The 25,054-nt window shown below is 52.8% G+C and overlaps 1 protein-coding gene across 1 annotated transcript; it reads left to right on the top strand.

Annotated features, from left to right (window-relative positions):
- The first annotated feature begins 1,874 nt into the window (after nucleotides 1–1,874).
- SDC4 (syndecan 4) lies at nucleotides 1,875–21,025 on the top strand. The gene is made up of 5 exons (XM_059407088.1): nucleotides 1,875–2,007; nucleotides 13,547–13,682; nucleotides 14,792–14,838; nucleotides 15,689–15,887; nucleotides 18,923–21,025. The coding sequence occupies exons 1-5, from the start codon at nucleotides 1,939–1,941 to the stop codon at nucleotides 19,072–19,074; spliced, it is 603 nt and encodes a 200-aa protein (XP_059263071.1). The 5' UTR covers nucleotides 1,875–1,938; the 3' UTR covers nucleotides 19,075–21,025.
- Nucleotides 21,026–25,054: the final 4,029 nt, after the last annotated feature.

The raw sequence follows: 25,054 nt of genomic DNA, 5'->3' as shown, positions 1-25,054 counted from the left end.
ATTGTTTATAGCTGTCAAGCAGTGGTGTACCAGAGTCAGATTGTACTGCTTCAATTTTTAGGAAATTTGTGGGTGATCTAGGCACCCACAGAGGCTAGGTACCTTAGGGTACATGATTATTACTAAAAATGAAATTATGTCAATTTACAGTTATTAAAAACAAAGGAAATACTTTGTACTCAAGACTCATTACTTCCTAATTATTTCACTATGTCTTCTTGTTATCTGTGCTCTTGATATTATTGTGCCTATTATTTTGCACTGTACATGGTAGAAATATTGCTCATCTCTAACCAACTCCATGTTCAATGACATCACACTGGGAGCTTGAAATCAGCTAAGTGGGAGTATTTATACCACAGACTTGGCAAATGGTACAAATTAGCACTTCCTGCCTCCCCCAACTTATTGTTAAACATTTACTAGCACACCACTGGTTCTAAGAAGTTGGTAGGAAGAAAAGGAGTTTTGTTACAGCGATGTGTTGACAGATAACCAAAATCACATAGTGATCTATCATCAAAAATTATTTTAATGATCTATGTACTGACAACTAGATTAGGCCCTCCTTCAATTGTGTGGAAGGCAAAGATTGCAAAAAACCATCTGACTTGCGAAAGGCTTTCTTATTCTGAGATGAAATTCACTCATTTTCTCAGTTTATTTCTCAATCCTAAGGGAGTAGCTGGAAAAATTTGCTTACGTTTAAATCCGTGGGGAAAAGTATGATCGGCATTTGAAGCTTGCTTTACTGTCAAGGATCTCTGCAGCTTGAGATTTTCAACCTTTGATAATAATTAAGGGAGGGAAGAGGAGAGATCACTCCCAACTCTTTACTCTGCGAAGTGTGTGAATTCACAGTTAGCCAACAAAGACCAAAATACTCTGGTTATGAAACCATGCCCCTGCCTTAGAAAGATACATATAATACAAATCAGTCAGGGTGAGAGGTAAGTCTAGGCACCTTTGGTACTTTGATTATCATGGGAAGCTCCCCCTTAATAATTCCAACAATATCTGTATCTGGGAGCCCCAGAGGATTCCACCTCCAGCCCTTCCCTACTGCTTGGGAGAATAAGGGGTAAGGCAGGGGTAAGGCAGGCATACAGCTTTCTTTTACAAAGGGTGGAAGCAGATCTGAGACAGACTTGCAGACCAGTTAGAGAGATCACACTTTTTCTGAACTTCAAAATCTGGAAAGAGAATCCCATAACACAGAGGTCAGCCATCCTAAGACTAAAAAGGCTTTTACGTTTTTAAATGATGGACGGGGGTGGATCAAAACAAGGGTGATATTTCGTGACATGTGAAAATTACATGAAATACAAATTTCAGTGTTCCATAAATACTGTGTTATTAGAACACAGCCACGTTCTTTTTTTAAGTATTTATAGCTGCTTTCGAGCTACAATGCTGGAATTCGAGTCAAAGTATTGTAAGAGATTGAATGGCCCGCAAAGATGAAAACATTTAGCTCTTTAAAGAATAAGTTTGCTGCCCTCTTAAAGCTACGCACGTTCACGTCCCATGCAGAATGTGTTCCGTACCCGCAGAGGGGAGCGCACCGCGTTTGAGGAACGCGGGTCTAAAAACTGAAGACCCTGGGCAAGTCCGTGTCCTCAAGTTCCCCAGGTATAAGATGGGCTTAGACACAGTGATCTCTCGGGGCCTGCCTGGCAGGGCATCAAAGAAATAAAGGGGACAGGGACTCGGGGTAGATCTCGAGCTCCAGGCGCGCGCCGGACGGATCCCTCGGGGTTTCCAGCAGCGTGGGCGGGCGCAGCGCCCCGAGGCCCAGCTTTCGCAGGGGAATTCCGGGCGGGGTGCGGCGGCGGGGCGGGGCGGGGCCGGGGCGGGGGCCGCCCACCGCCTATAAGAGGGGGGGCCACACACTGTCCCCGGTCATTCGCCTGCGCGCTCTCTGCGGACCGCGGTACCATGGCCACTGCCCGCCTGCTCGCGTTGCTGCTGCTCCTCGTGGGCGCCCCCGCCGCCTCTGCCGAATCGGTAGGTGCTTGGAGATCCCGGGGGGGGGGGGGGGGGCCCGGGGCCCCCTTTCTTCCGGGGGGGCGGGGGGTGGGGAGGTGGGGGGGGGGGCCGCGCCTCCCCCAACTGGACGCCGAGGCCGGGGAAACTTGCTGGAAACTTGGCTCTGGGGTCACGGGGAGGCGCCGGGCCGGGGTGGCTGCCCCGCGCGAACGTGCGCCTCAGCCTGTTGCTCTTCCCGCCTCCACTGGCCTCGGCCCCGCCGCGCGCTCCAGGCTCGGACGTGACTAAGCCGGTGTCACCTCTTCTGTCCCCACACTCGCGCCCTTCCCTGGTGATCCTGGGGCAGGCTCCGAGTCCTGGATCCCCCTGCTCCTTGCCCTCCGTAAGCGGCTGGAGCGGCGACTCTAGAATCCTTCGGGGCCTGGGGACGAGGGGGCTGCGTGTACTGGGAAGGGGGAGGGGGGCCGGTTGTGCGGGGGGGGGGGGCTTGTTTCACACACCAGGGGGTGAAGAACTGAGCCCTGACGGGTCTGGCCCCAGCCCTGTCAACTGGCTTGTGACAGGGCAAGCCTCTGCCCCTTCTGAGTGTCAGTTTCCCTATCTGCACATTGGGCTTGGGGGAGCGCAACTGGAGATGACCAGTGCTGCTTTAGGGTCCGCTCTGATCCTTCAAGGGCGGAGGGGAGGGATGATTTGGGCTCAGCACTTCACCAAGAGTTGAACCTTAGCTTTCTGCGAGAATTCTGTTTATTTTTGTTGAACTGCACACAGGAAGTCGGAGCATGCATCTTGAGTGGGGTAAAGGGGGCTGGGGGAGAGAAGGCCTCAGTGAGCCCCGAGAAGCTCTCCTCTCAATGCCTGGTTGTCCCTGTCCTAGTTTACAAAGCCCTAGGCCACCAGAAGCTCCATTCATCCCAGCAGCCAGTGGGGGAGGAGGGTGACAATCTGATCTGGGAAGTCGGGGGAGTGGGAATTGATGGGAGAGGCTATCTGGCCCCCAGGGACCCCAGCTCTGTGCCCTCTTCATGCCCGTAAGCCCCCCATTGTGGGGGAGAGAAAGTCTGTGGAGTTTAATCATTGTCGAATTCTTTATGGGGTTCCTTTCTCTTACCGGTTTCAGGGAAAGTCCTTTCTGCCTGGCAGGCTTCTGTTGAAGCCTGAGTGAGTGAGACCCGGAGAAGAACCTGCCAGCAGGATTGCAGGCAGGCAGTGAGGAAAGCAAATATTTAGCACTTATGGTGTGCCTTATGGTGTTCTAATAGCTTTCTAATGGCTATTCTAATGGTCTGTTAAGTAGCTTAATTCTGACAACCCCGCAGTTTACTGTTCTTAAGTGGGTCCTGAGGCTGAGGAGGTTCGCTAACTTACCCGAGGTCGCACAGCTAATAAGGGGCTGAGTCACTCAAATTTAGGCAACCAGGCTTCCAAGTTCCTGCTCTTAATGATAAGCCGCATTCTGATGCTTTCTGAGTGGCTGTCCTTGTGTCCCATCCTCAGGCCTGGCCAGCCTCAAGGAATTCTGAGGTGGAAGGGAACAGGGACCCAGAGTGAGGGGATGACTTCCGTAAATTAAGGGCAACCTGACCGGAAGGTTAGTGTCCGAGCCGGACCCCAGCCTACGCCTGCTGCTCCCTAGGCCCCCGAGAGATGTGTTGGAGTCAAGCTGCTGGGGAGACCATTGAAGTCCTGTCAAGTTGGGTCCAGTCACACAGCAGTCCCAGTTCAGGGGTTGCTGAGTCGGCAGGTGCTTCATGGTGAGGAGCAGACAGCTGGGTCCTGGGGGCAGTTGGAAGGATACGGTTTGGAGGAGCGCAGCTGTGTCAGCCCTGTGCATGGTGACCCACCAGCTGGGGAGGAGTAGGCCCCGAGCAGCTGCTTCCCTTCCACAGAGTGGTGTCCAGAGAGGTACCTGAATCTCTTATCCTGACCTCAGCACTCCCCTTCCTGGCGAGTGTCACAGACCTGCCACCTCTTATTGTGTCACAGGACTTCCCCTTTTGCCTCCCCTGTCCCCTTCCTGCCCAGGTTGTGGCGGGAAAAATCAGACCTAGTCATAGCTGAGTAGGTAATGATGGAGAGGCCTGCCTACTTTTTGCAGGTGGAGAAAACAGGCCCAGGGAGAAGGGGTTTGCTGATTGCAGTTAGGATTTGTTAAGTGCTTTCCAAATGCCAGGTCTGGTACATTTTATCCTCATGAAAAGCCCAGCATGTGGGGATTGTATTATGCCTACTTTACTGATGGGGGAACTGAGGTCTCCCTCCAGTAGTGCTGTGGAGGCCCCTCTCCAAGTTTTAGGTTTAGCCAAAGGCCTGCCCTCCCCTTGGGTGGTACCCTACCCCTAACCACGAGGGCTTGGTGCCACAAGTTTTGGGAAGGGAACCCAGTCTGAGTAGCCAGCCTCTTCCCCAGTGGTGCTTTCTATCCCAAACCAGTTCTTCCTGTCCAGCGGGGAGCACTCCCCTGAGCTGCCTTCCTGCAATTCCTTCCCCAGCCAATTAAAGACAGCCTTGTTTTGGGAGCTGGACCCCCCGCCCGCCCTCCCCTCAGGTATTGCTGCCCAGGGGCACAGCCTGCCAATGTGGCACCAGGCCCAGTGGGTTCTGGGGAAGTGTATTTTAGCTTAGAGATGTTACTGGTCTCCGTGAGAATTCTCTCCCTTAACTGCACCAAGGTAGGAATGGGGCAGAAGCCCAGGGGCTCTGGAACCCTTGAGTGGCCAGTGAGAACTCTTTGGAATTCTTAGAAGCCCAGAGAGCCGCTAAAGGGGGATATTTGGGCCATGGTCTAGAGGGTTCTGTGAGGTTGAGATTCCGCCGTCTGTAAAACGGGGTTTGAAACAAATGACCTTGAATGCCCTTTTCAGCTCAAGTATATCCCCATCCCCACCACACATAACCACTTCCACCCATGATGGAGGGGATTCTGCTCTTTTCATCTTCAGTGAAATACTGGTCCCTCAGGACTCAGCAAATGTTTGTAGGAATCAATACATGTATGTACGAATGAATTCATGTATGTAACGTCATTCTGAAAGGTGCGTGGAGTTTATCACAAATAGGAAGGTCTTCCAGGGATACCGTAAGGTAGGTTATATTACCTCTATTTTTATACGAAACTGATGCTCAGAGAAGGATAGTGGCTTGCCTAGGTCAGAACCGGGTCTCTCTGATAATACAAAGAGTCTGATTGGAGCATCTTCAGAGAACATTCCATATGAGGAAATTGGCTGGGTTTGAAGGCAGATACCTTGAGTTCTGCCTCTGAACTGCAAGGTGACCTTGAGCATATGAGCCCTATCTTTAGGTCTCTGTGTCCTCAACTCTGTAACAAGCCCACCTTGTGTCCTCAACTCTAACAAGCCCACCTTGGGCTAAAGCCCTCCAAGGGTCCTTCATGCCCTGAAAACACACCGCTGAGGAGTCAGGAAGCTTTCTGGGCCCCCTGGGTGAAGATCCTAAACAAGAGAAGCTGGGGGGTGGAGACATTCAGCTCTTGCCATCCCCAGCTCCTGGAGACAGAGGGCTTTTCCAAGGACTTGGAGTGCTGGGCCGTCCTGAATGCGGAGCTGGGAGAGCCAGGCTGGGCTTCCAGCCGCAGTTCCCCCTTGGGAGGAATTGGCTCCTGGTTGTTCTCAGCCTCCTGGACTGGTGGGTGTGATTTCCAAATGACCTCTTAAAATTGGGGGAAGGGGCTGGACAGGGCCTGTGATTCACTGGAGGAGAGCAGTGGCTGGCCTGAGTCACCCATTTCCTGGCAACTCTTGGCTAGTAGGATGACTCTGGTGGGGGTGTTGGAATGGGCTCCGGAGTTTTACCTTGTCCTCTGAGACCCTATTTGAGATAGTGTCCAAGCACCCCGGGCTTTGAGGGGTACAGGAAATGCCAGCCCTAGGCCTCGGGCCTTCCAGTGCCTTGTGGATGGGTGGCCTCTGACAGGGTGCAAATCCAGCCAGCCTTCAGAATTGGGCTTGGGACCTGTGCAGAGCAGGTAGAGCTGTTTGCCGGAAAGTTCTGAGCAACAAGAGCAAAGGTGGTTGCAGTCCAGATAGGACGGCACCCCAGGAGGCTGATTTTTCTGACGCCCTCTCCTTGCTACCTGGAACTGGCTGGAGAGCCCTGGAACGGTGGTTTGGGCCCAGACTGACCTGACTTGCAGGGGTGTGAAATCCACCTCTACTAGCTACAGGGCGGTGGGCACGTCGGCCAGTCTCCCCGGCCTCTGCTTCCTGGGCGTTGGGGTGAAGCTGCAGGTAAATCTTAACAGTGTGTGCCTGGTAGGGAGGTTGCATTCTTAGTGACAGGACACCAGGTGGTCGTGTACCTTGGAGGATCCTAGTCCCAGGGCCCCTGAAACACTCTCTGCCCTCCACTCCCTCCCCCTCCAACAAGGTGGGAAGTGAAGAGTCCAGGGTGGGGCGGATGGAGTTCAGGTCTCCTGTTTGTTTGTTTTAGAAGTGGGTTGTTCGCTAATTATTCGCTGGGTTTATATTTAAACAAGAACCAGTTCTCAGCAGCCGCACCCCTCCTGCTGGGATCTGTAGGAAGCCCTAGCTGAGCTGTTTGCCAGCAGCCCTGGAGAGTGGTGGGGGTTTGCTAAGGGTAGGGGACCACCTGGACAAAGCCCCATCAGGTCAGCCTCCCCAGTTGGAGGCGCAGAATTTCTAGGCCAACGGAGGCTGAGTATATTGCAGGTAGAGCGCTCTGGCCTTGGAGAAGGGGGGTAATGGTAGAGGGGAAGGTCCAGTGTCTTGAAAAGCCAGCAGACGTTCAGTGCCAGTGCCTGGAGAGGGAGGAGAAGGCCTGTGTGAACAGTTGGGGCCTGATTTAACCCTAGAAGGACTGGAGCCTGACTTCTTGGGCTGGTGACCTTCAGGCACGTCCCTGCATCTGGCCAGGCCCTTCGGCCCTGTCTGGTAGAGGCAGGGTGACTGGAAGTGGGTCCATTTCACAGCCAGAAAAACCTGAGTCACCATCACAGCTCTGCTGCTCACCCCGGGGCATGTAGTTAGTTAATAAGTCACTTCGCCAATGTGTCCTCAGTTAAACACCCGGTGTGTCACTTACGGGGGTCATAATCGGTGTTTGACAAACTTGTAAAGTGCTGGCGTGATCTTAGTTTATTGTGAGCAGATCGAGGAGGGTTCTTCCCCGGGCCAGATGTTGGCTTCAGGGAGGTGGCATCTGAGTGCGTGCTGAAAGTGTAAACCGATGGTTACAGTTCTTGGGGTTCAAAACTTGGCTATCCTTTCCAGAGGGCTCCAGGAGTCCCCATGAGATCGCATTTTGATTTGTACAGTTCTTCCCAGCTTAAGCCTTTTACAGTCCCCACACCTATCCCTGCTTTCACCCTGTCTGTGCCCCCAGTTACTCACCACCTCCACCCCCTGGCCAGTCCCTCTTACTTAGCCCCTCCCCCTGCCCGCTTTTAGTCCGCCTCTCCCCTCCCCCACTCTGTAGGCCAGGAGCTCTGCTGCCCCAGTTTCCTCTGGCACCGTACAAGAGGCTGGCTAGTCAGGTGACACCTGGGGTAATGGAAAGGGGAGGCAGGGAGAGGCTGGTATGTGTGGAAACAGTGACTTGGTGGAGCCTGCTCGTCGTGGCCAGGCCTGTGGGACTGGCTGTACCGCTCGGACCTCAGGCCATGGGGGCAGGGATGCCCCGTGGCCGGTCACAGGGAGAGGGACACTCCTTGCCCCGGGAAAGACCGGCTGGGAGACGTCTGGGGGACAGACTGACCCGGTCTGGAGCAGTGGCTTCCCCACGTGGGTGTGTGTGTGTGGAGAGGGGAGGCTGGGAAGGGGCAGGAAGCCAGCACCCAGGGCTGATCTAATCAGCTGAGAGACACGGCTATCGACTCTGCTCTGGAGAGCATGGGAGGCTTGTTTACCTCCCGCCCATGGATCCAGCAGGGACTTCGGATCTGCTGCCTAGATTACAAGTCCCAGCTTCAATACACCTCTGTCTCTGTGGCCCTCGGGGAGCCAGCCCCCCTCCCGGCTGTCTCCAGCAGTAATCGGAGCAGTGCCCAGCTTGGTTACCAGGCCCTGAGACAGAGGGAGGCTTGTCTCTTTGAGAAGCGTCTTTGACAGGTGGGCTGACTGGGGGGCAGTGGAGAAAATCCCCATCACCTGCTGGAATGTAGGAGCCCCCTCAACCCCCATCCTAGCTGGCACCCCAGAATCCTGGAGCCCTTGCTGTGGAGTGAGTTGCCCTGGGGGGTTGGTGAAAAGTTGGCTGCTGGCAGTGCCAGGCCTGGCTTCTCTCCTGAGTGATTGGCTTCTCTCCTGAGTGATTGTGTTCGGAGTAACCCGACCTTGGAGTGGGCAGAGCTGACATTCGAACCCCAGACCTGCCTTAACCCTTCAGATACCAGAGCACCAGGCTGTGGATTAGTGTGTGGTTTCTTCTGCCTTTGGATTTTTTTTTTTTTTTTTTTTGGTCCCCAAGGCAGGTCAGGAAGTACCCTAGGGGGTACAGGTCCCCAAGTAGAATGTCAGGTGTCTCTGGTCACTGCTATTTGCTGCTTTTTGGAAAAATACCACTAGTTTTCTCTGCTTCATTCTTACTAGAACGGGGACTCCCAAGTTGTATGGACCTATCTCTAGGTTCTTTACAGTTTCAAGGGACCTGGTTAGTTGTTGAAAAGTCTGGTCCCAGAAACAAAGTAAATTCATTATAGGTATTTATTCACTATTTGCAAAGCACACTGCCCCCACCCCCATCCCCTGACCACTTTCTAGCAATGGAACTGCTTCCACAGCTTTTCCCTGGTCTCTCTGAACCCTTTGAGCACTAATCCCTTGAGCCTGAATGAAGGCAGGTGGGGATTAATAATAGCTGCGACTCATTGAGCACCTGCTGTGTACCAGGCCATATGCTGGGTCCCTTGCACACACTGATGCATTGCACTTAATTCTCCTCATCCTGCAGGGTACTCCTAGCCCTGCTGACCAAAAGAGAAAGCAGAGGGTTCAAGATGGGACATATGCCCCAAGACTCTGGTAGTTAGAAAGTGGCCAGACTCTGCTTTGCTTGTGGGTAACCACTCTGCTGGCAGATCCTTCATTTCTGCCGGAGTGTAGAGCTCTGATTGTGGCTCCCCAGTTTGCTCCTTCCATGGGGTACCTGACCCTTTCGAAGGGGGGATGGGGGAAGACAGTGATTGTACCAGAGGCCCCTTCTGGGGAATCTCTGGTCAGAACCACTCTGGTGGGTTCAGGAGTCAGAGCCCAGTGTCCTTGCCCCCCCACCCCCACCCCGCCCCCTTGAATTTGGCTTGCAGGATGGTCCTTCTGGTCTCACCTCCTGAAAGAAAGGTCAGGTGTGTCCCTGGCCCTACCTCTTCTGGGGAAGGAGCCTGAGGGCAGAGTTGGGGGAGGGGGAGGCTCTCCTCCTTCTTTTCCTCCCACCAGCTGACCAGGCCTTGACCCTGAACTTCTCACTGGTGCCCCAGCCAAGTTTTTGTTCTTTTGTTCAAGCAGTATCACTTTCACCTTTGTTTGCTCCCTGGTGGAGCCTGGCCTGGCAATGTAGGGTTAGGGTGGAGAGGTGACGCGTGGGTGGCAGTGAGAAATCTGGTTGTGGCTGAGGCATGGTCTTGAGAAAGATCTGACTTCAAATGCCTGCTCCATTGCTTTCAGTTGTGTGACTTTGAATAAATGACTCCGTTACACCTGCGCTCCCTGCAGAATGGCCAGAGCACGTTTCAAGAATATTGGGCTGGACAGATGAGCTCATAAAGGGGAGAATCCAGCTTGGTTCCTGGCACGAAGTGGGTATTTGAGCTGGTCACCCCAAACCCTGCGTGTGCTTTTTCCCTGAGGACTGAAGCTTTAGGACTCTGGGCTTGGGTTGGTGACCTTTTCCTAGCTTCCTGCCTGTAGTGTAAGGACTGGATGTGGAAATGTCTGGAATGACAGCTGCAGCCTGTGGGTTCGCTGAGACTCTTGGTTTTGCTGTCAAAATCCTTGAAGTGGGTGGGGCGGGGGGATGACTCCAGCCTCAAGCATGGAGACCTAGGTTCTAAGTCCAACTCTGCTGCCGAGTGCTTGGCCGTCCTTGGCAAAGTCCTTTGTCTTTTAATACGTTTGCCAGGTTATAAAATGAGACCATTTTATAACCAAGCCCAGGCCTTGGTTACCTTGTGGTGGCAGGTATTAGTTCTTTTAGAACAGAAGTGCACCTCCCCCCTCTTCTGTGGCTAATCTGGGGAGGCATCCAGCATCTCAAGCCCCCCCCCCCCCGGGCACCAACCCCAGGTTCCCACCAGCCCCACGGCAAGCAGGGTCTGTGGGACCCAGGCCCACTGACCTATTCAGCTGGTGATTTCTGTTGCGGTTTGTGAGAAAGGAGACCCGAGGGCCCAGAGAGGATGCCTGTGTGTGCACACGCTCCCCCGTGAACACACAGTTCGCAGGCAGGGATGGGGGTGAGTAGGGAACAGATGGGTAAGCTCCGCTGGGAGCACGGTAGGTCCTCTCTGGTCAAGGCTGGTTCTGGCTGCTGAGTGGCTTGGTTCTTCAGACCCACCCCAGCCTGAATGGGCCTTGTCTGCAAAGCAGGTGAGGCAAGGGCCGGCTGCTGGCTTGCTCCTCACCCCCATCCGCACAAAGGGAGGCTTGCCCATTGCTGACCTAGTCTTAAAGGGTTCCCGTTTGGGAATTTCCCTCTTGCCAGGAGTTGGGGGCAGAGAGGAGCAGAGAGAGGGTGCTTCTGGAAGAGGGATTTGCTTTCCTGTGCCCTCCCAATAGCATGCCCCACAGAGCGGCTTCCACACCCTGGGACTTGCTGGAGGAAGGCGCATTGGCTAAGGTGTCCCCAGTGCCCTGGGATAGGTGTCTGACTGGGTCGACAACTGGCGGTGCCGCTGACCCCTGGTGGGATCTTAGCCGAGCCATCGATCCTCTCCAGGAACCTGGTATAGCAAGGAAAGGGGAGGATCACCAGGCAACCCCTGAGAGGGCTGAACTGCCAGTGAATCTGGGTTTCAGCTCTGGTTTCGAGAGAGAGACGGCCAGTCCTCTCTCCGTCTCCATCTGGCTAATGAAAAACTGAGCGAGTAACTCCCAGCCAATCAGCATGCTAATTCCGTGGGTTGTTTTGAAACACCCCTTAGCACTTTCACATAGTAAAAGAAGAGCAGGAGGAGTAAACAACATTCCAGGGCTCTGGGGGACAAGAACATTACCTGAAACTGCCCAGTGTTGGGACCCCAGCCCCTTTCTGGGGGACTTGGAGCTGTGACTCGCACAGGTGGTCTGGTCTCCGGGCCAGGTCAACAAGTAGCCAAAGGACCATTTTTTTTTCCTCCTCTGGGCTGCATTTGACCTCCACTCGCTAGGGCTCCCGGCTAGCTTGGGTGGTTGGGCATTCTGTATGCTCGTGTGTTCCTGCAGGTGTTCGTGCGCGCACGTGGTGAAAGGCTCAGGTGACCTGTGCCTCGTTCTGGTCCAGTGTGGCCGCTTTCTGCCAACGTGACCTTGGGCAAGCCACTTAACCTTTCTGAGGCCCCGGTTCCACTTCTGCACAGGATTTATCAGGAGGATGTACTTCGTTTGCTAAGGGCTTGAGAGGTCCTGCTCTTTGAGATTTAGAGCCTGGGGGAATTCGGGGCTGGAGATGGGGGCGGGAACACAGGGACCTTGCCCCAGGGACAGTTTCGCAACTGCTGTGAGGAGCGTTCCTCCCCGGGCTGCCAAACTGAAGCCACAGGCACGGGGCTGTTTGCGGGGGGCAGGAATTCCAACACCAGCAGCTCAGCAGCTCCTGATTCCCAAGTCATGAAGTCATCCCCAACCAGGGCTTAACCCCTTCTGGCTCCCCACCCCCACGTGTGCCCAGTGTTCAGCAAAGACTGTCCCATCCGGTGGAAGAGGGCTGCGTGCCCGCTGCCTTCCCCCTAACCTGACCTTCCTCCCTTCCCGGAATTCAGCATCTATGCTTCCGGGGGTGGGGTGGGGGGGAGAGGGCACTGGAGTCAGATCCTGCCCACCTACTCCCCGGAAGCCAGTGCAGGAAGTTGACGAGCCTGGGCCTCGCCTGCCCAGGATATCTTGTTCTAGGAACAGATATCCACCCCCCCCCCCCCAACTCCGGTCACTGGCAGTCTCAGCTGGCTGAAGGGACAGCCTGGGGCAGTCAAAAAGACACTTGGCCTCTCCACTCTTGAATTGTCTGGCTGACTCAGTTTTGTGACCTTAGGCAAGTCACTCCCCTGTCCAGAGCTCACATTCTCTACAATTCTGGGAAATGAGAGGACGGGCCCTCCCTGGCCTCTGTAGCTGGTATTCTGGGGGTTGTGAGCAGAGCCCCTAAATAGTAGGCACTTTAGTATCTGAGTAAATGGTGTGGGGGGGGGGGGGGACTTTGCTCAGGGTTGTTCTTTGGGAAGCCTTAGCCCCAGAGCTAAGAGAAAGGTGGTAAGCATTTTGAATGTTTCCTACCCTTGTGAGCTCTGGGAGATGGGAGCAGTGTAGCTGATGTTCTTAATCAGACCTTGATACTTTTCCCTTTGAAAGCTTCTTGGTGGAAGTGGACTTAAGATTCTGCTGTGATTGGGCGCCTGGGTGGCTCAGTGGGTTAATCCGCTGTGTTCGGCTCAGGTCGTGATCCCAGGGTCCTGGGATCGAGTCCAGCATCGGGCTTTCTGCTTCGGCGGAGACCCTGCTTCCCCCCCCCCCCCTGCCTGCCTCTCTGCCTACTAGTGCTCTCTGTCTGTCAAATAAATAATTTTTAAAAAATTTTAAAAAAAGATTCTGCTGTGATGTGATGGGCTGGGCCCCCGTGGGGTAGGGACGGAGGACATTTGTGGGTGCCGGAGGGGATGGTCTGTCCACAGGTGCCTCTTTGTGCCCCCTCCTGGGCTGGTACAGAACAGATCTGTGGGAGATGCTGGAAAACTGAGTAGTAGAGTGTGCTAATGAACTTGTGAGTCATCAGGTCTGCGCAGTGCCTGGCTTGAGGCTGCCCTAGGGTGTGGGTGAGCCAGCTCTGTCTGTCCCAGCCCAGTCTGAGTCAGTGGGGAAGGGTGTCCTAGACTGGGCAAGACCAGGGCTGGCAGCCCTTTCCCCGCTTCGGGTGAATCAGCTGTGACTCCAGGAGCATCCTGGAACCCTGGAGTGTTATACCCTCCAGCCTGTGTGGTTCTGTCGTCAGGCAGCTTGATGCTGAATCTTCACGCTTCCACCTGCTGCTGGTGTGAAAAGGAAATGCCCAGTTTCCTCAGTTGTAAAATGAGGTTAAATATATGCCTTAGGTGTTAAGAACAGGGACTGACATGTAATAATTGTTTAGTCAGTGGTAACTAGTAATATTTAATGTTGAGTTTTAATAAATAAAACTTGATGAGTTTTATTAGCCCAGGCTGGGAAAGAGATTTGCCTAAGGTCACACAGCAAGTTGGGGACCAACTTGGTCTCCAGGGTCTGGTCTGATTACATTCCAGCACCCCAGGTTATCTTACTGAATGCCCACTTCACTGCGTTTTGGGGCTTGGGGGGTGTTACAGAGCACCGGGGGCTACTGATGGGGCTGATGTGACTTCCCTTTTTCATTCTAGATCCGAGAGACCGAAGTCATTAACCCCCAAGACCTAGAAGGCCGATACTTTTCTGGAGCCCTACCAGACGACGAGGATGTTGGGGGCCCTGGGCAGGAACCCGATGACTTTGAGCTGTCTGGCTCTGGAGATCTGGGTATGGAGGGTGTGTGGTGGGCTGCCTGGGGTCCTAGGGCTGGAGGGAAAGTGACCTCACCGAGCATAGGGTAGTGAGCTCACCTGGAAACTTGGATTTTGGTTTGGGGTGGATTCCTGCAGTGCTCCTCCCCTCTCAAAAAAGAGGAAACAAAAGTAACTATCAACCCTTTTCCATTCCTGGCAACCCTCCTTGGGCAAGTTGTTTGTTGCTTGGAGTTCATTTGTAGCTCTAGGTTTTCTGAGCACCGCCTGGACCTGTCCGCCTGTGGCTGGGGGCCTGGTGGCGGTGGGGCTGGAAAGACCTGACAGTGTTTTCTTCTGAAAAGGAAAAGGACCTGCTCTAAGGCCTGGGAGCATGTGTGGGCAGGCAGAGGAGCGGGTGGGGAGCCAGGAACAAGCTTCTGCTTCGGGGTGGGGGGGAGTAGGTGAAGGGGCCCCGGCTTCTGGGCCCTGGACGATGGGGAGCTAGGGCTGTTCCTGGTCTTCTGTGACTCCCTGGCTCCTCCAGAAGCATCCTTCCTGGGTACAGAGGGGTGTGAAAGATGGAAAGTTGGAACTTCAGAGTCACGTAGTCTTGAGTTCATGCTACCTCCCTGTGACCTCTGAGCCTTGGATTCCAAATGTGTAAATGCTGTGAAAGATAGTCTAATATTTTTTTTTAAGATTTTACTTATTTATTTGACAGAGAGATCACAAGTAGGCAGAGAGGCAGGCGGAGAGAGAGGGGGAAGCAGGCTCCCTGCTGAGCAGAGAGCCCGATGCGGGTCTCAATCCCATGACCTGAGATCATGACCAGAGCCGAAGGCAGAGGCTTTAACCCACTGAGCCACCCAGGTCCCTGAATCCAAGAGCAGGGGTTACAGAGCAGGGGTCACAGAGCAGGGGTCTGGATCTGCTCCGCTCCCTGCCCAGCATTCTTGTGAAAGAACCAGGGAGCCCATTTTACAGATGAGGTAACTGAAGGTGGGGTACAAATGGCCACTTGCTGTACCTTGAGCATAGAAAGGTTGTACATTAGGACTCCCACCAGCCGTGGCTGATAAAGGGGGAGGTCCTTTATTAAAGGGGAAGTGACCTCAAACTCACACAGCCTTTCTGACCTTCCAGATGACTCAGAGGACCCCCAGATCCTTCCCAAAGTAATCCAACCCCTGGTGAGTAATTCATGCTTTTTTGCCTCTCCCCTTGAGCTCCTCTGTAACACCAGTCGGGAGGGGTCCCTAAGTTGAGGGTCTGACCTCCTGCTGCAAGAAAGCTTTTATTTGTGGCCTCAGCTTCCTAGGGGCAGGCACAACTGTGGGTCATGGTGGGCCATCCTTCCGGCAGGGATAATCACTGTCAACACTTAGATGTGTTTCCAAGGTCCTTTCTGTGCATTCCTAGGTATTTCCCAACATAAATATCAAATTGTAGATAACAGTTGTGTGTGCTGTATTTTTCACTTAAAGTGGTCAGGAGTTTGAGTCTGTTCGCCCACATAATTAAATGCACTTCCTAGGCATTTATATAGGCTGCATAATCCTGGTTCACTGTTTTTCCCTTATTGATGAAAATGTTATTTATAATTTTTTGACTTCCTGAAATTATAACACTAAGCAGGCATCTTTCACTCAAATCTCTGATTAGCAACTTGGGACAGAGTCCCATAGGCAAAGTTACTGCCTTAAAAGGCGAGCAGTTTCTGCCTGCAGCTTGGCCACACTGCCCTCCGAGTGGCGATTCTCAAATCCGCACTAACCAGCAGTGAATGCGTACACGTGTTTCCTAGCACCCTGGTCCCATTATTCATTCCCCATTTGGGACAGACGTGGAAAGGTTGAGAGTGGGCATTCGATGGCAGAGTGGTTGAGAGGTTGGTTGGTGCTGCTTTCTGTCCCAGCACCACCTGGTTCAGCCAGCATGATGGCAGAAGCAGACTCCCTCCCTGGCCGGTTGTTCCTGTCCCCTGCCTGGGGTGTGTCCTGAGGCCACGCTGAGTGTCTCTCTTCCTTCCACCCCGTCCAGGTGCCTCTAGATAACCATATCCCTGAGAGTGCAGGGCCTGGCAGCTGGGTGCCCACTGAACACAAGGAATTGGAGGAGAACGAGGTCATCCCCAAAAGGATCTCGCCCTTCGAAGGGGACCAGGACGTGTCTAACAGGGTGTCTATGTCCAGCACCGCACAAGGCAGCAGCATCTTCGAGAGGACCGAGGTTCTGGCAGGTGAGGTTCTCACTAGAGACTTTGAAGGGGGAGAGGACTCCGGGGAGATGGTGCTGCAGACACAGATGCCTTGGGCTTCTTGGTGCCCCTTCCTTCCCACCACAGGGTACCCTGGAGACTCAAGGACTACCCCTCCCTAGGGGGTGGGTCTGACCTGGCTTGTAGCCTGCTGGAGGGGGAGGAAGAATTGCATATCAAAGGCTTCTGAAGAACAGCGTGAGATTCGTCACTTGCTTTATTAAGTCCTGTCTTGCTTTCAAAACGTTTGCACAACCTGAGGGGTGGTTGGTACTGGGGAGTTAATTATTAAACACTGACATCCCTTGAAAGGCCCTTGAAAGCCCCAAGACTCCTTGGATTGGGTTGTCTCCCCATCCACCTGCTTGGTCACTTGACGGCCTTATGACCTTGGCTGAGAAGCTTTCCAACCCCATTGGAGGAGGAGAGCCTCAGTTTCCTCCTCTCTGAATGGGTACAATGCTACACCTTGGTAGGTGTCATAAGTCCGAAAATTAGAATCTGAAATTATTTGGGCACCCGGAAAGCACTTTCCTGATTTGTTGGTACAAGCTGTCATTGAGTCCTCACTGACTAAATTCTGGGTGGCATATCGAGGTCCTTCCTATGACAGATTAAGACACCGAGGCCTGGAGAGAGAGGTTCAGGGTTGGCCTGACGTGAGAGCCACAGGGTTCTTAACTGGTGTGCTATTGTGGGAGCTCTGCCCCAGGGTGGGGTTTTGGGCGTGGTCTTCATCTGGGGAGGCGACTGCTCCCTTTCCCACTCCCTGGCAGCTCTGGGTTCGCCAAAGCTGGGGCTGGGTTGTCAGAGGGAACTGTCTTTCTGGCCAAGTCTTAATAGGCCAAGGGCCTATCTGCATGAACCAACCTGGTGAATGGGTGCCCTGGGCCCAGGCTTGGTTACTCCTGTCTCTTGGCAGCCAACTGGGCCAGTACCTCCCAGGAGGCTTATGGTGCAAGGAAAGAGCCCTGTGCCCTGCATTTTGCAGATAAGGCTCCTGGGAGAATATAACCCCAGCTGACCTTGGGCCCGGCTCAGCCTTGATCCTGGCCTCCTGGTTGCTGTGCCATGTAAGAGGGGTAGTGGGTGCTGTTGGAACCAGAGAAGCCCTTAGAGACCTTTTCACCTTCTAAGCTTCTGAATATTTGGTAAAACCTCCCCCACCTTTACAACCACAGAGTTTCGCTTTTAGCTGGCGTACGTGGGATCAGCATAGGGTTTTTTCTTGCACCAGCTAAGGGTTTTGCTGCTTTTAAAGAAAAATGTTAAAACCACTGATCTAGTCCAAGCAAGTGTGTCTTATAAATGGGAAGACTGAGGCCCAGAGAAAGCAAACCACTTGCTTGGGTCACATAACAAGAGACAGAACCAAACGAGGTCATCTCTTAAGCCTTCCAGTTGAGAATTAGACATGCGTAAGATCTTCATGTGAGAAGTAGTGTAACTGTTGTGCTAGTTGGGGTGAGACTGTCCATTCCAGTAACATCCCGGTGGCACCTGGGAGTTTCTCAGGTGCTTGCTAGATGCCTTATGATCCGTGTGCCTCCCTCACTGGGTCCGTTCAGCCCGATCAGACAGGTACGTCTGGCTCTCTGGAAGCTCAAGAGAAGCCAAATCACATGTCCAGAGTCACAAAACTAGCCCTGGTATTTGAACCTAGGACCACAGTCACTTTTGAGACTGTCCTTGAACCTTGTGGAGAGAGAGGCCCAGCACAGACCAATGTCCTGATAAGAAGAGCCAGGAGGTTATCAGAGGGGAAAGGTGATAAAAAGCAGTCATGGAATTGAAAGCTCATTCCATGTGCTTTTTCTGTATTTTTTTGGGGGGGGGGGATGTCACTTTGTTGTTGCTTTTTCATAGAGTTTTAGCCAAGAAAGAACCTTCCTGGGCCCCTCTGTGCCACTCAGCCCCTGTTCTGTGCATAGATTTGGAGTATGTGCAGGGATGGGAAATTAATCTCCTTAGCCGTAGTAAGACCGAATTAGGGGACTCCGTCTGCCCCAGCAAGGATTCTGTGAGCTATCCCTGCCCCCTCAACAAGCAGGATAGAGCCCTTCAGGCAGCCTGGCATTCTGCAAAACAGCTGTTCACCTTAGGTCAGCAGCCCGCGTCTGCCTGACCCCAGCAGGCACCTTTGGCCAGTGCTCTGCTCTGAGCTGAATGGGGAGAGTCATTTCTTAAGCATATCACTGGGGGCGCCTGGGTGGCTCTGTGGGTTAAAGCACATACCTGGCGTGCCAGGCCCAGTTCAGCGTGCTGGGGACTCACGTAAACACCTGAGTTTACAGTTAGTGAGTACTGAGCCTCCGCCATACGCTGTTCTGAGTATTTGCGGTGGGTTAATTTATTTAATCCTTAGGACCCGTGCATGAGAAAGGTCCTCCTGTTTCCATTTTGCAGTGAGAGAGATGAAGGCACTTGCCCAGTCGTACAGCCAGCGATGAGTAATGGGAGTGGGTTGTAGGCTCAGCCCCTGAGCTGCACACAGAGGAGAGGAAACCACAATATGTCACTGCCTGTGACACAGTAGCATGGCCCTGTGTTCCCATGCATGGCCCCATGTTCGCATGTCCGAGCTGTGTCTGGTAGCGTGCCTGTGTGTGGATGGAGCACTTTTGTACCTGTCTGTGCAGGTGTGCGCACACAAGAGTCTGCTACACAGTGCGCCATGCTCAGGCCTGGCGGGGGTGGGGCGAGTATGTAAGGCAGGTTGTCGCAGCCTGGGGGTTTGCTGGCTCCCGGCCAGTTGGTGCTAAGCTGCTGCAGGGGCATGCCTGGCTGTGGGCTGCCACAGGTGCAGGTTGGAATGGTGGCTTTGCCACGCTCACCCAGTGGTCTTCAGTGACTTAACAGTGACCCCCCCCACCACCACCACCCCCAGTCTTGTGAATGAGGTCGTTCTGAGCATAGGTGACAGCAAGGGGGAGGCTAGATGTAAGAGAGCTGACAGGGCGGACTTGGCAGTGTGCCCAAGGTCCCGACCTGCAGTTCTTCCCACTCTTCCCCTGCAGCTCTGATCGTGGGTGGCGGCGTGGGCATCCTCTTCGCCGTGTTCCTGGTCCTGCTGCTGGTGTACCGCCTGAAGAAGAAGGACGAAGGCACCTACGACCTGGGCAAGAAACCCATCTACACGAAAGCCCCCACCAATGAGTTCTACGCCTGACGCGCCCGCGTGGGCACTGGTTGGCTTGGACCTCCACGGTTGGGGGAAGCCGAAGAACTTGGAAGGGTGGACGTTAGGGTAGGGGGAGGGCTACCTAATACTGACCTTTCAGCATCTCCAGCTCTGATAATGTTTCAAGTGTCGGAAGAGACGACATCTTCTGTTCCTGCCTCTTCTTGATTCTCTGGGCCTCGGTTGTCCTGGCAGAAAAATAGGGTTACCCTTGGCCTTGCTGAAGGCAGGTCTGGGATTGGATCCTTTCTTGATCTTAAACTTAAAATGTGGGCCCAGCTTACAGCCTGTCCTGAACCTGCCTCACCCAGAGCCCCTCTGAAGCTGGGACAGGAGTCCTGCTGGAGCTTTGCCCCCAGCAGCCTTCTCCTCTTGTGAAAAGGAACCAGGAGAAGGAACTAGAACCATCTGCACCTTGAGACGTGTCCATCCAAGGGCACTCGTGACCACACTACAGGAGTCTGTGGCATACCTTGGGCCATTCTCGGCTCTTTCAAGTTGACTTTTTGGAAATCAACCTTTTTTATTTGGGGGAGGGCGTGGGGAAGGAGGGAGGGTGGGGAGAAGATTTGAAGTTCATACTGGAACGGATTTGCAGAGTATTTGCAAATCTACCTTAAGCGGGGTAGGTTTTTTCTGATTGGTTCATTCCTTGGTGTAGGGCCTCTGCCTGGGCAAGAGTGTGCCGATGCCGAGACATTCTCCGCTCTCTTGCACTTTCCATAGTACCTGCGAAGTTTGTATTTAATGGCTTTTTTTATTTTTGTTTCTCGAAAATGAGAGAAGAGATGGAGATATGATTTTTATTAATTTTTTTTTTTTACTATTTATAGCTTCAGATAGGGCCCTCTTTCCTCCTTTTCTTTAAATATCCTTCCCATTATTTTTTTTTTATACTTAACACTCCCCCTGCTGATGACCTTGGCCCTTTCTGAAGCTGCTTCCTCTTAGGAGTAGCTTTTGCTGAGACAGTTTTCTAGCAGATCCCAAAATATAATGTAGGGGATGGTGGGATATCTGTGTCTCTTTTCTTGTAATATATTATTATTCTTCCTTGGTTCTAGAAAAATAGATAAATATATTTTTTCAGGAAATAGTGTGATATGTCCCATTTGAGGTTGGCTGGATGGTTGAATGAGTGGATTTTCATGTGGCTGAGTGGGTTTTTGCCTGCCTCTCTCTCTCTGTTGCTCTGTCTCTCTCTGTTCCTCGTGCCTTCTCCTGATTGGGCTGGAGTAGTTGAGGGTAGGCAGTTCTGCCTTCTTTGTAGCTTCTACCTTGAGCCCAACTGGTGTTCCTTTGCTGTTCCCAAATTTCCGAGAAAATTGGAGAGCTGTGCTATCCACTACAGTGGCCACTGGCCACATGTGGCTATTCAAATCAATGAAAATTGCATAAAGTGAAAAATTCCTTCCTCATTTACACTAATGACATTTCAAGTGCTCATTTACCATATGTGACTTGTGGCTGCTATGGTGAACACGCAGGTAGAGACCATGTCCACCTGTTGAACCACAGTGCTAGAGAACGAAACTGACTTGACAAGTCCCAGCCCCAGCCTTGCGGTGGGGGGAAACCTTATCTCCCGGGGCAAACCGGGAGGATGGGGAGGGCTGATGGGGCCCTGGCCCTGGAGCTTGTTATCGGTGGCTCTGCTGCTCCACAAAGAGGAGGCCTGGTGGCCTAGCCTGGGCAGGCCGCCTCTTCCTGTCCCCACTGGCTGGGGTTCAGGGGAGTTGCTCTTGCCTCCTGCATCCTTCACCCCTACAACCTGGGGTCCCAGCTGGCTGGGTCCTGTGCACTGCCCTCCTCCCCCTCGCCGTGTCCTTCTCCCTCTGGCTATGTTGGGAGTGAGCACATCTTACAGCCACCTCACACTGTTGTCTGTTACTTAATTTTTTTTTTTTTTTGATAAGATAATAAAACCTGGTACTTTCTAGATTGCCTGTCTGTGTCATTTTTAAAGTTTGTAAGAGGTGATCCTTTCTGGGTTCTGTATCCCTTGATAGCCGTGGAGCCTGAGAGAGTTGGCCTGACCAGATCTGGATCTCATTCGTGGGGCCAGACACCAAAGGCAGAGATGTCAGAAGCCAAGGAAGGGCCTGGAGAGGAGGAGAAGCAGAGAGTGCAAGTGGCGGGCTCCCGGGTGGCTCAGCTGCTTGGGCGACTGCCTTCGGCTGAGGTCACGATCCCAGAGGCCTGGGATTGAGCCCCACGTTGGGCTCCCTGCTCAGCAGGTAGCCTATTTCTCCCTCTCCCTGCTCCTGCCCTCACTCACTCTCCGTCTCTCTTCAAGAAATAAAGTGCACGTGGCAACCTGTGGGCTTGTCATGCCTGCCTTGGTGTTTTGTTCAGATGGTTCCTTGTTTCAAACAAGTCCTTGGAGTAGGTGTCAACTATAGAAATGAGGGTGTTTCCCCATGTAAATCCAGATTCCCCACTACTCTGGGGGAAAACTCAAAAGATTGGGCTCCTCTCCAGCCATATGGCCACAATTGGAAGTTGCTCACAGTCAGGATCTGTCTAGACATGGGTTCTGTGGGTTGCCATAGTCTTGGTCCACCTGCTGTCACTCGACTTGACCTCTACAGGCATTGTGGTAGGCAGGTCTGGACAGAACCCATTGGTGCCTCTCTTGATCCTGGTAAAAGCCCTTTGCCAAGGGGGAACCTGCCCTGAGCTGGTCTGCAGAGTTAAGCCTGAATTCCAGGGCTTTGGGTTCTGGTGGTCTAACCTTGGTGCCATGTGTCCCAGTGCTTAGCTGGGTCAGGGGAAGGGCTCAGAGGAACTGGCAGTAGAAGCAAACCCTCAGGTCACATGCCTGTGCCAGAACCCGCTCTGCTTCACACCAGCACCTGCTTCTTTGGCACAATTCCACAAAGTGGGTGCTGTCAGTGTCGCCGTTAAACAGATGGGGACGCTGCCGCTAAGAGGTTACAGGAGCTAACCAAGTTAGTTACACAAGCTAACCAAGTGTATAGGTGAGATTTGAACCCAAGCACTTGGGCTCTGGAGTCCACACACAACCACATTGCCCATCAGAGCTTTTAGTGGCCCAAGGCCCCTTCACTGGAGGCTGCTTGGGACTGTTAACCCCCTCTGAAGCAGCCAGCCTGGCCTCAAGTCCCAGGTGGCTTGAGCAGATCTCTGTTCCTCATAACCGGGTTCTCGAAGAAGTTCCTCACATCTGTGAGACCTGGTAGCTGGTGGCCACGTGGCTGTTTCAGTTGAAAGTAATTTTTTAAAAACAAACAGTTCCTCATTTGTCCCAGCTGCATCTCAAGGGGTCAACAGTCACGTCCAGCTGCTGCCGCTCTGGGCCGTGCAGACACAGGAGAGCATTTCCACCGTTCCAGAAATCTCCGTCAGGCCTGTGTCGGGTGATGTGAGACGGTGGCTCGGGACCTCTGAACTTGGATTTCAGCTTTTACAGCTGTTACCTTGTGTGCCAGCAGCCTGCAGAGGGGAAGGTCAGAGCCAGGGACCAGAAGGTGCTCAACAAAAGGCGCCCTATTCTCCTCATCAGCGCCATCCTTTGGATAAGCTTAGCTCCCAAGAGGCCCCTCTATGACCTATCGCTGTACAAAATTACCCCCTGATGGAGGGGCTAAGGACCACTATCTCGCAGAGTTTCTGCAGATCAGGAATGTGGGAACAGCTGAGCTAGGGCATGTGGGGCCTCACGAAGTTGTCGTCAGAATGCTGACCAAGGCAGCAGTCATCTAGAAACTTGACCCGGCTTGGAGGATCCACCTCCAAGGAGGCTCACCCCCATGTCTGGCAAGTTGGTGCTGCAGGCTATGGAGAGGAGGCCGTAGTTTCTTGCCATGTGGACCCTCAAGGGCCGATTGTGCGTCTTCATGACACGGCGACTGCCTTTCCCCAGACAATGATCCATGAGAGCCAGGTGGAAAATACAATGCCTTTTATGGCCAAACCTCGGGTCCCTCACTGTCACTTCCACGAAGCAGCCTCTTGGTCCCACAGGTCAGCCCCATTCATTGTGAAAGGAGACTCCAGGAGGCAAGACCCCTCAGAAGCCATCTTCAAGTCTGGGTTCCATATATCCTGGCTGCCGGCCAACTCTGGACAGGGCTTAATTTCCCTAAGTGCTAACTCTGAGTGCAACTTGGGATAATATTATTTCTGAGGATTGGGCACAGGATGCAAAGTAGATTTGAGACAATATTGAGCCATTTTGTTCATGATCTTGCCATTTTCCTGAAGCAGTAAAAACATGGATTCCTGTGTGGGGTAATTCCTCCATGGGACATGGGGAGGCCTATAGGCCAAAAAGATTCCGGCCGGGAATTTGCTATGTAGTTTTGGGGCGTGAGAGAGTCAGAATTCTAAGGTGGCCCCCGATAATTCTGCCCCCTGTTGTAGACACCTGTATATTCTTTCCCCTTGAACGTGGGCAGGACCTGTGAACATGATGGAGGCCACTTCTATGACCAGGTTACATTAGATAGGAAAGGCAAAGGGGTTTTGCAGAGGTAACTGATGTCCCAAATTAGTTGAATTAGTAAAATGGGAGAGTACCTTGGGCGGGCCAGGCTTAATGATTTGAAAGCACAGATAAGAGGGTCTGGAACCTTCCTGATAAGAAAGATGTTCTCCTGTTGGCCTTGACAAAGCAACCTTCCATGAGTTCTACAGCTACAAGGACATGAGTTTTGCCTACTGTGAACTTGGAATAGGATCCTTGGCCTCAGACAGACTGCCCTGTGAGCTCTGGCTCGCACCTTGATTACGGTCTTGGGAAATCCTTAGCAGATGACCCAGCTAAGCAATTGCTTGGACTCCCAGTCCGTGGAAACTGTGGGACAGTAAACAGGTATTATTTTCACCCATTATATCTGTGGTAGTTTGTTACATGACATAGAAAACTAATACAGGAAGGTCACCTGCCTCTGGGTCACCAGTTTCCCGTCCGTGAAATGGAGGGGAGCACAATGTCTGCATCACCTCTAAATGTACTTCTGGAGGAATGACAATGACAGCAAGCCTCCCATATAAAGTGGGGACAGTGGGAGGACAGTGGGCCAGGTCCTGTTGAAAGTGTTTTACATATTTTGGTTATTTTATTCCTCATGACGCCTTGTGAAACCAATACTTCCCCCTTTACAGAAGGGGCAGCAGAAGCACTGAGCGTTTGAGCGACTTGAAGTTTGCCGAACCTGCCCAGCTTCAACATAAAACTTGACCTCCAAGATGGCTGTTGTCTGGAAAGCTACCATTTGTATTCCTTGATTTTAAGGTGATCCCTCTGAAAATGCATATGAATCATTAAGTGTGAGAAGGGAATAGATATATGTGTATCAGGACAAAATCAGCCAAGCCCAGGATACTTTTTGCCAGGATGAGGTGTGGACAGCACCCTTTCAGACACCAGCCAGGGCTGGGGAGGAGAGGGGGACGGTTTGAACCAGATGGGGGCTGGGGCATGAGCGCTGCAGAGTAGGCTCCCCATTAGCCCTCTATCATCAAAGTGAATCCATAAAGAAGTTGGTCACAAGGCTTTGCCTTCCCTTAGAACTTTGCCTGCCTTGGGGGCTCACAGCCAGCTGGAGCAGGTGTTTACCCCTTCGGCCCCTGAAAGCATTATTGTGCCACTACTGCCCCCCCCCTGCCTTTACCCCTGGGGTTTGGGAAGAGAGCCAAGTCTGCCTGGAGGGCCTTTTTTTTGGTGAGTGTGGTCAGGGATGACTATTACAGAACTTAGTGGACATTATCTAATTGGTTTCATTCCCCTTGAAGCTGTTTCCTCCTTCTCTTTGCTGTCTTCGTGGTCTGTGCCTTCAGCAGTCTACAGTCTTCCCCAGGGAGGAAGGTGTCTGAGAATTCTACCCACACTGTGGTTTTAATAGTTCCTCTGAGAAAACCCCACTTAAAAGAAACAAAAGAGAGAGAAACCTAAGAGTCAATGCTGAAGCCTGTCGACTAGGTTGGTTATGGCGGAACCTCA

The sequence above is a fragment of the Mustela nigripes genome, chromosome 7 (assembly GCF_022355385.1).
Source record: "Mustela nigripes isolate SB6536 chromosome 7, MUSNIG.SB6536, whole genome shotgun sequence".
Classification (NCBI taxonomy): Eukaryota; Metazoa; Chordata; class Mammalia; order Carnivora; family Mustelidae; genus Mustela; species Mustela nigripes.
This window is presented reverse-complemented; position numbering and strand designations above follow the sequence as displayed.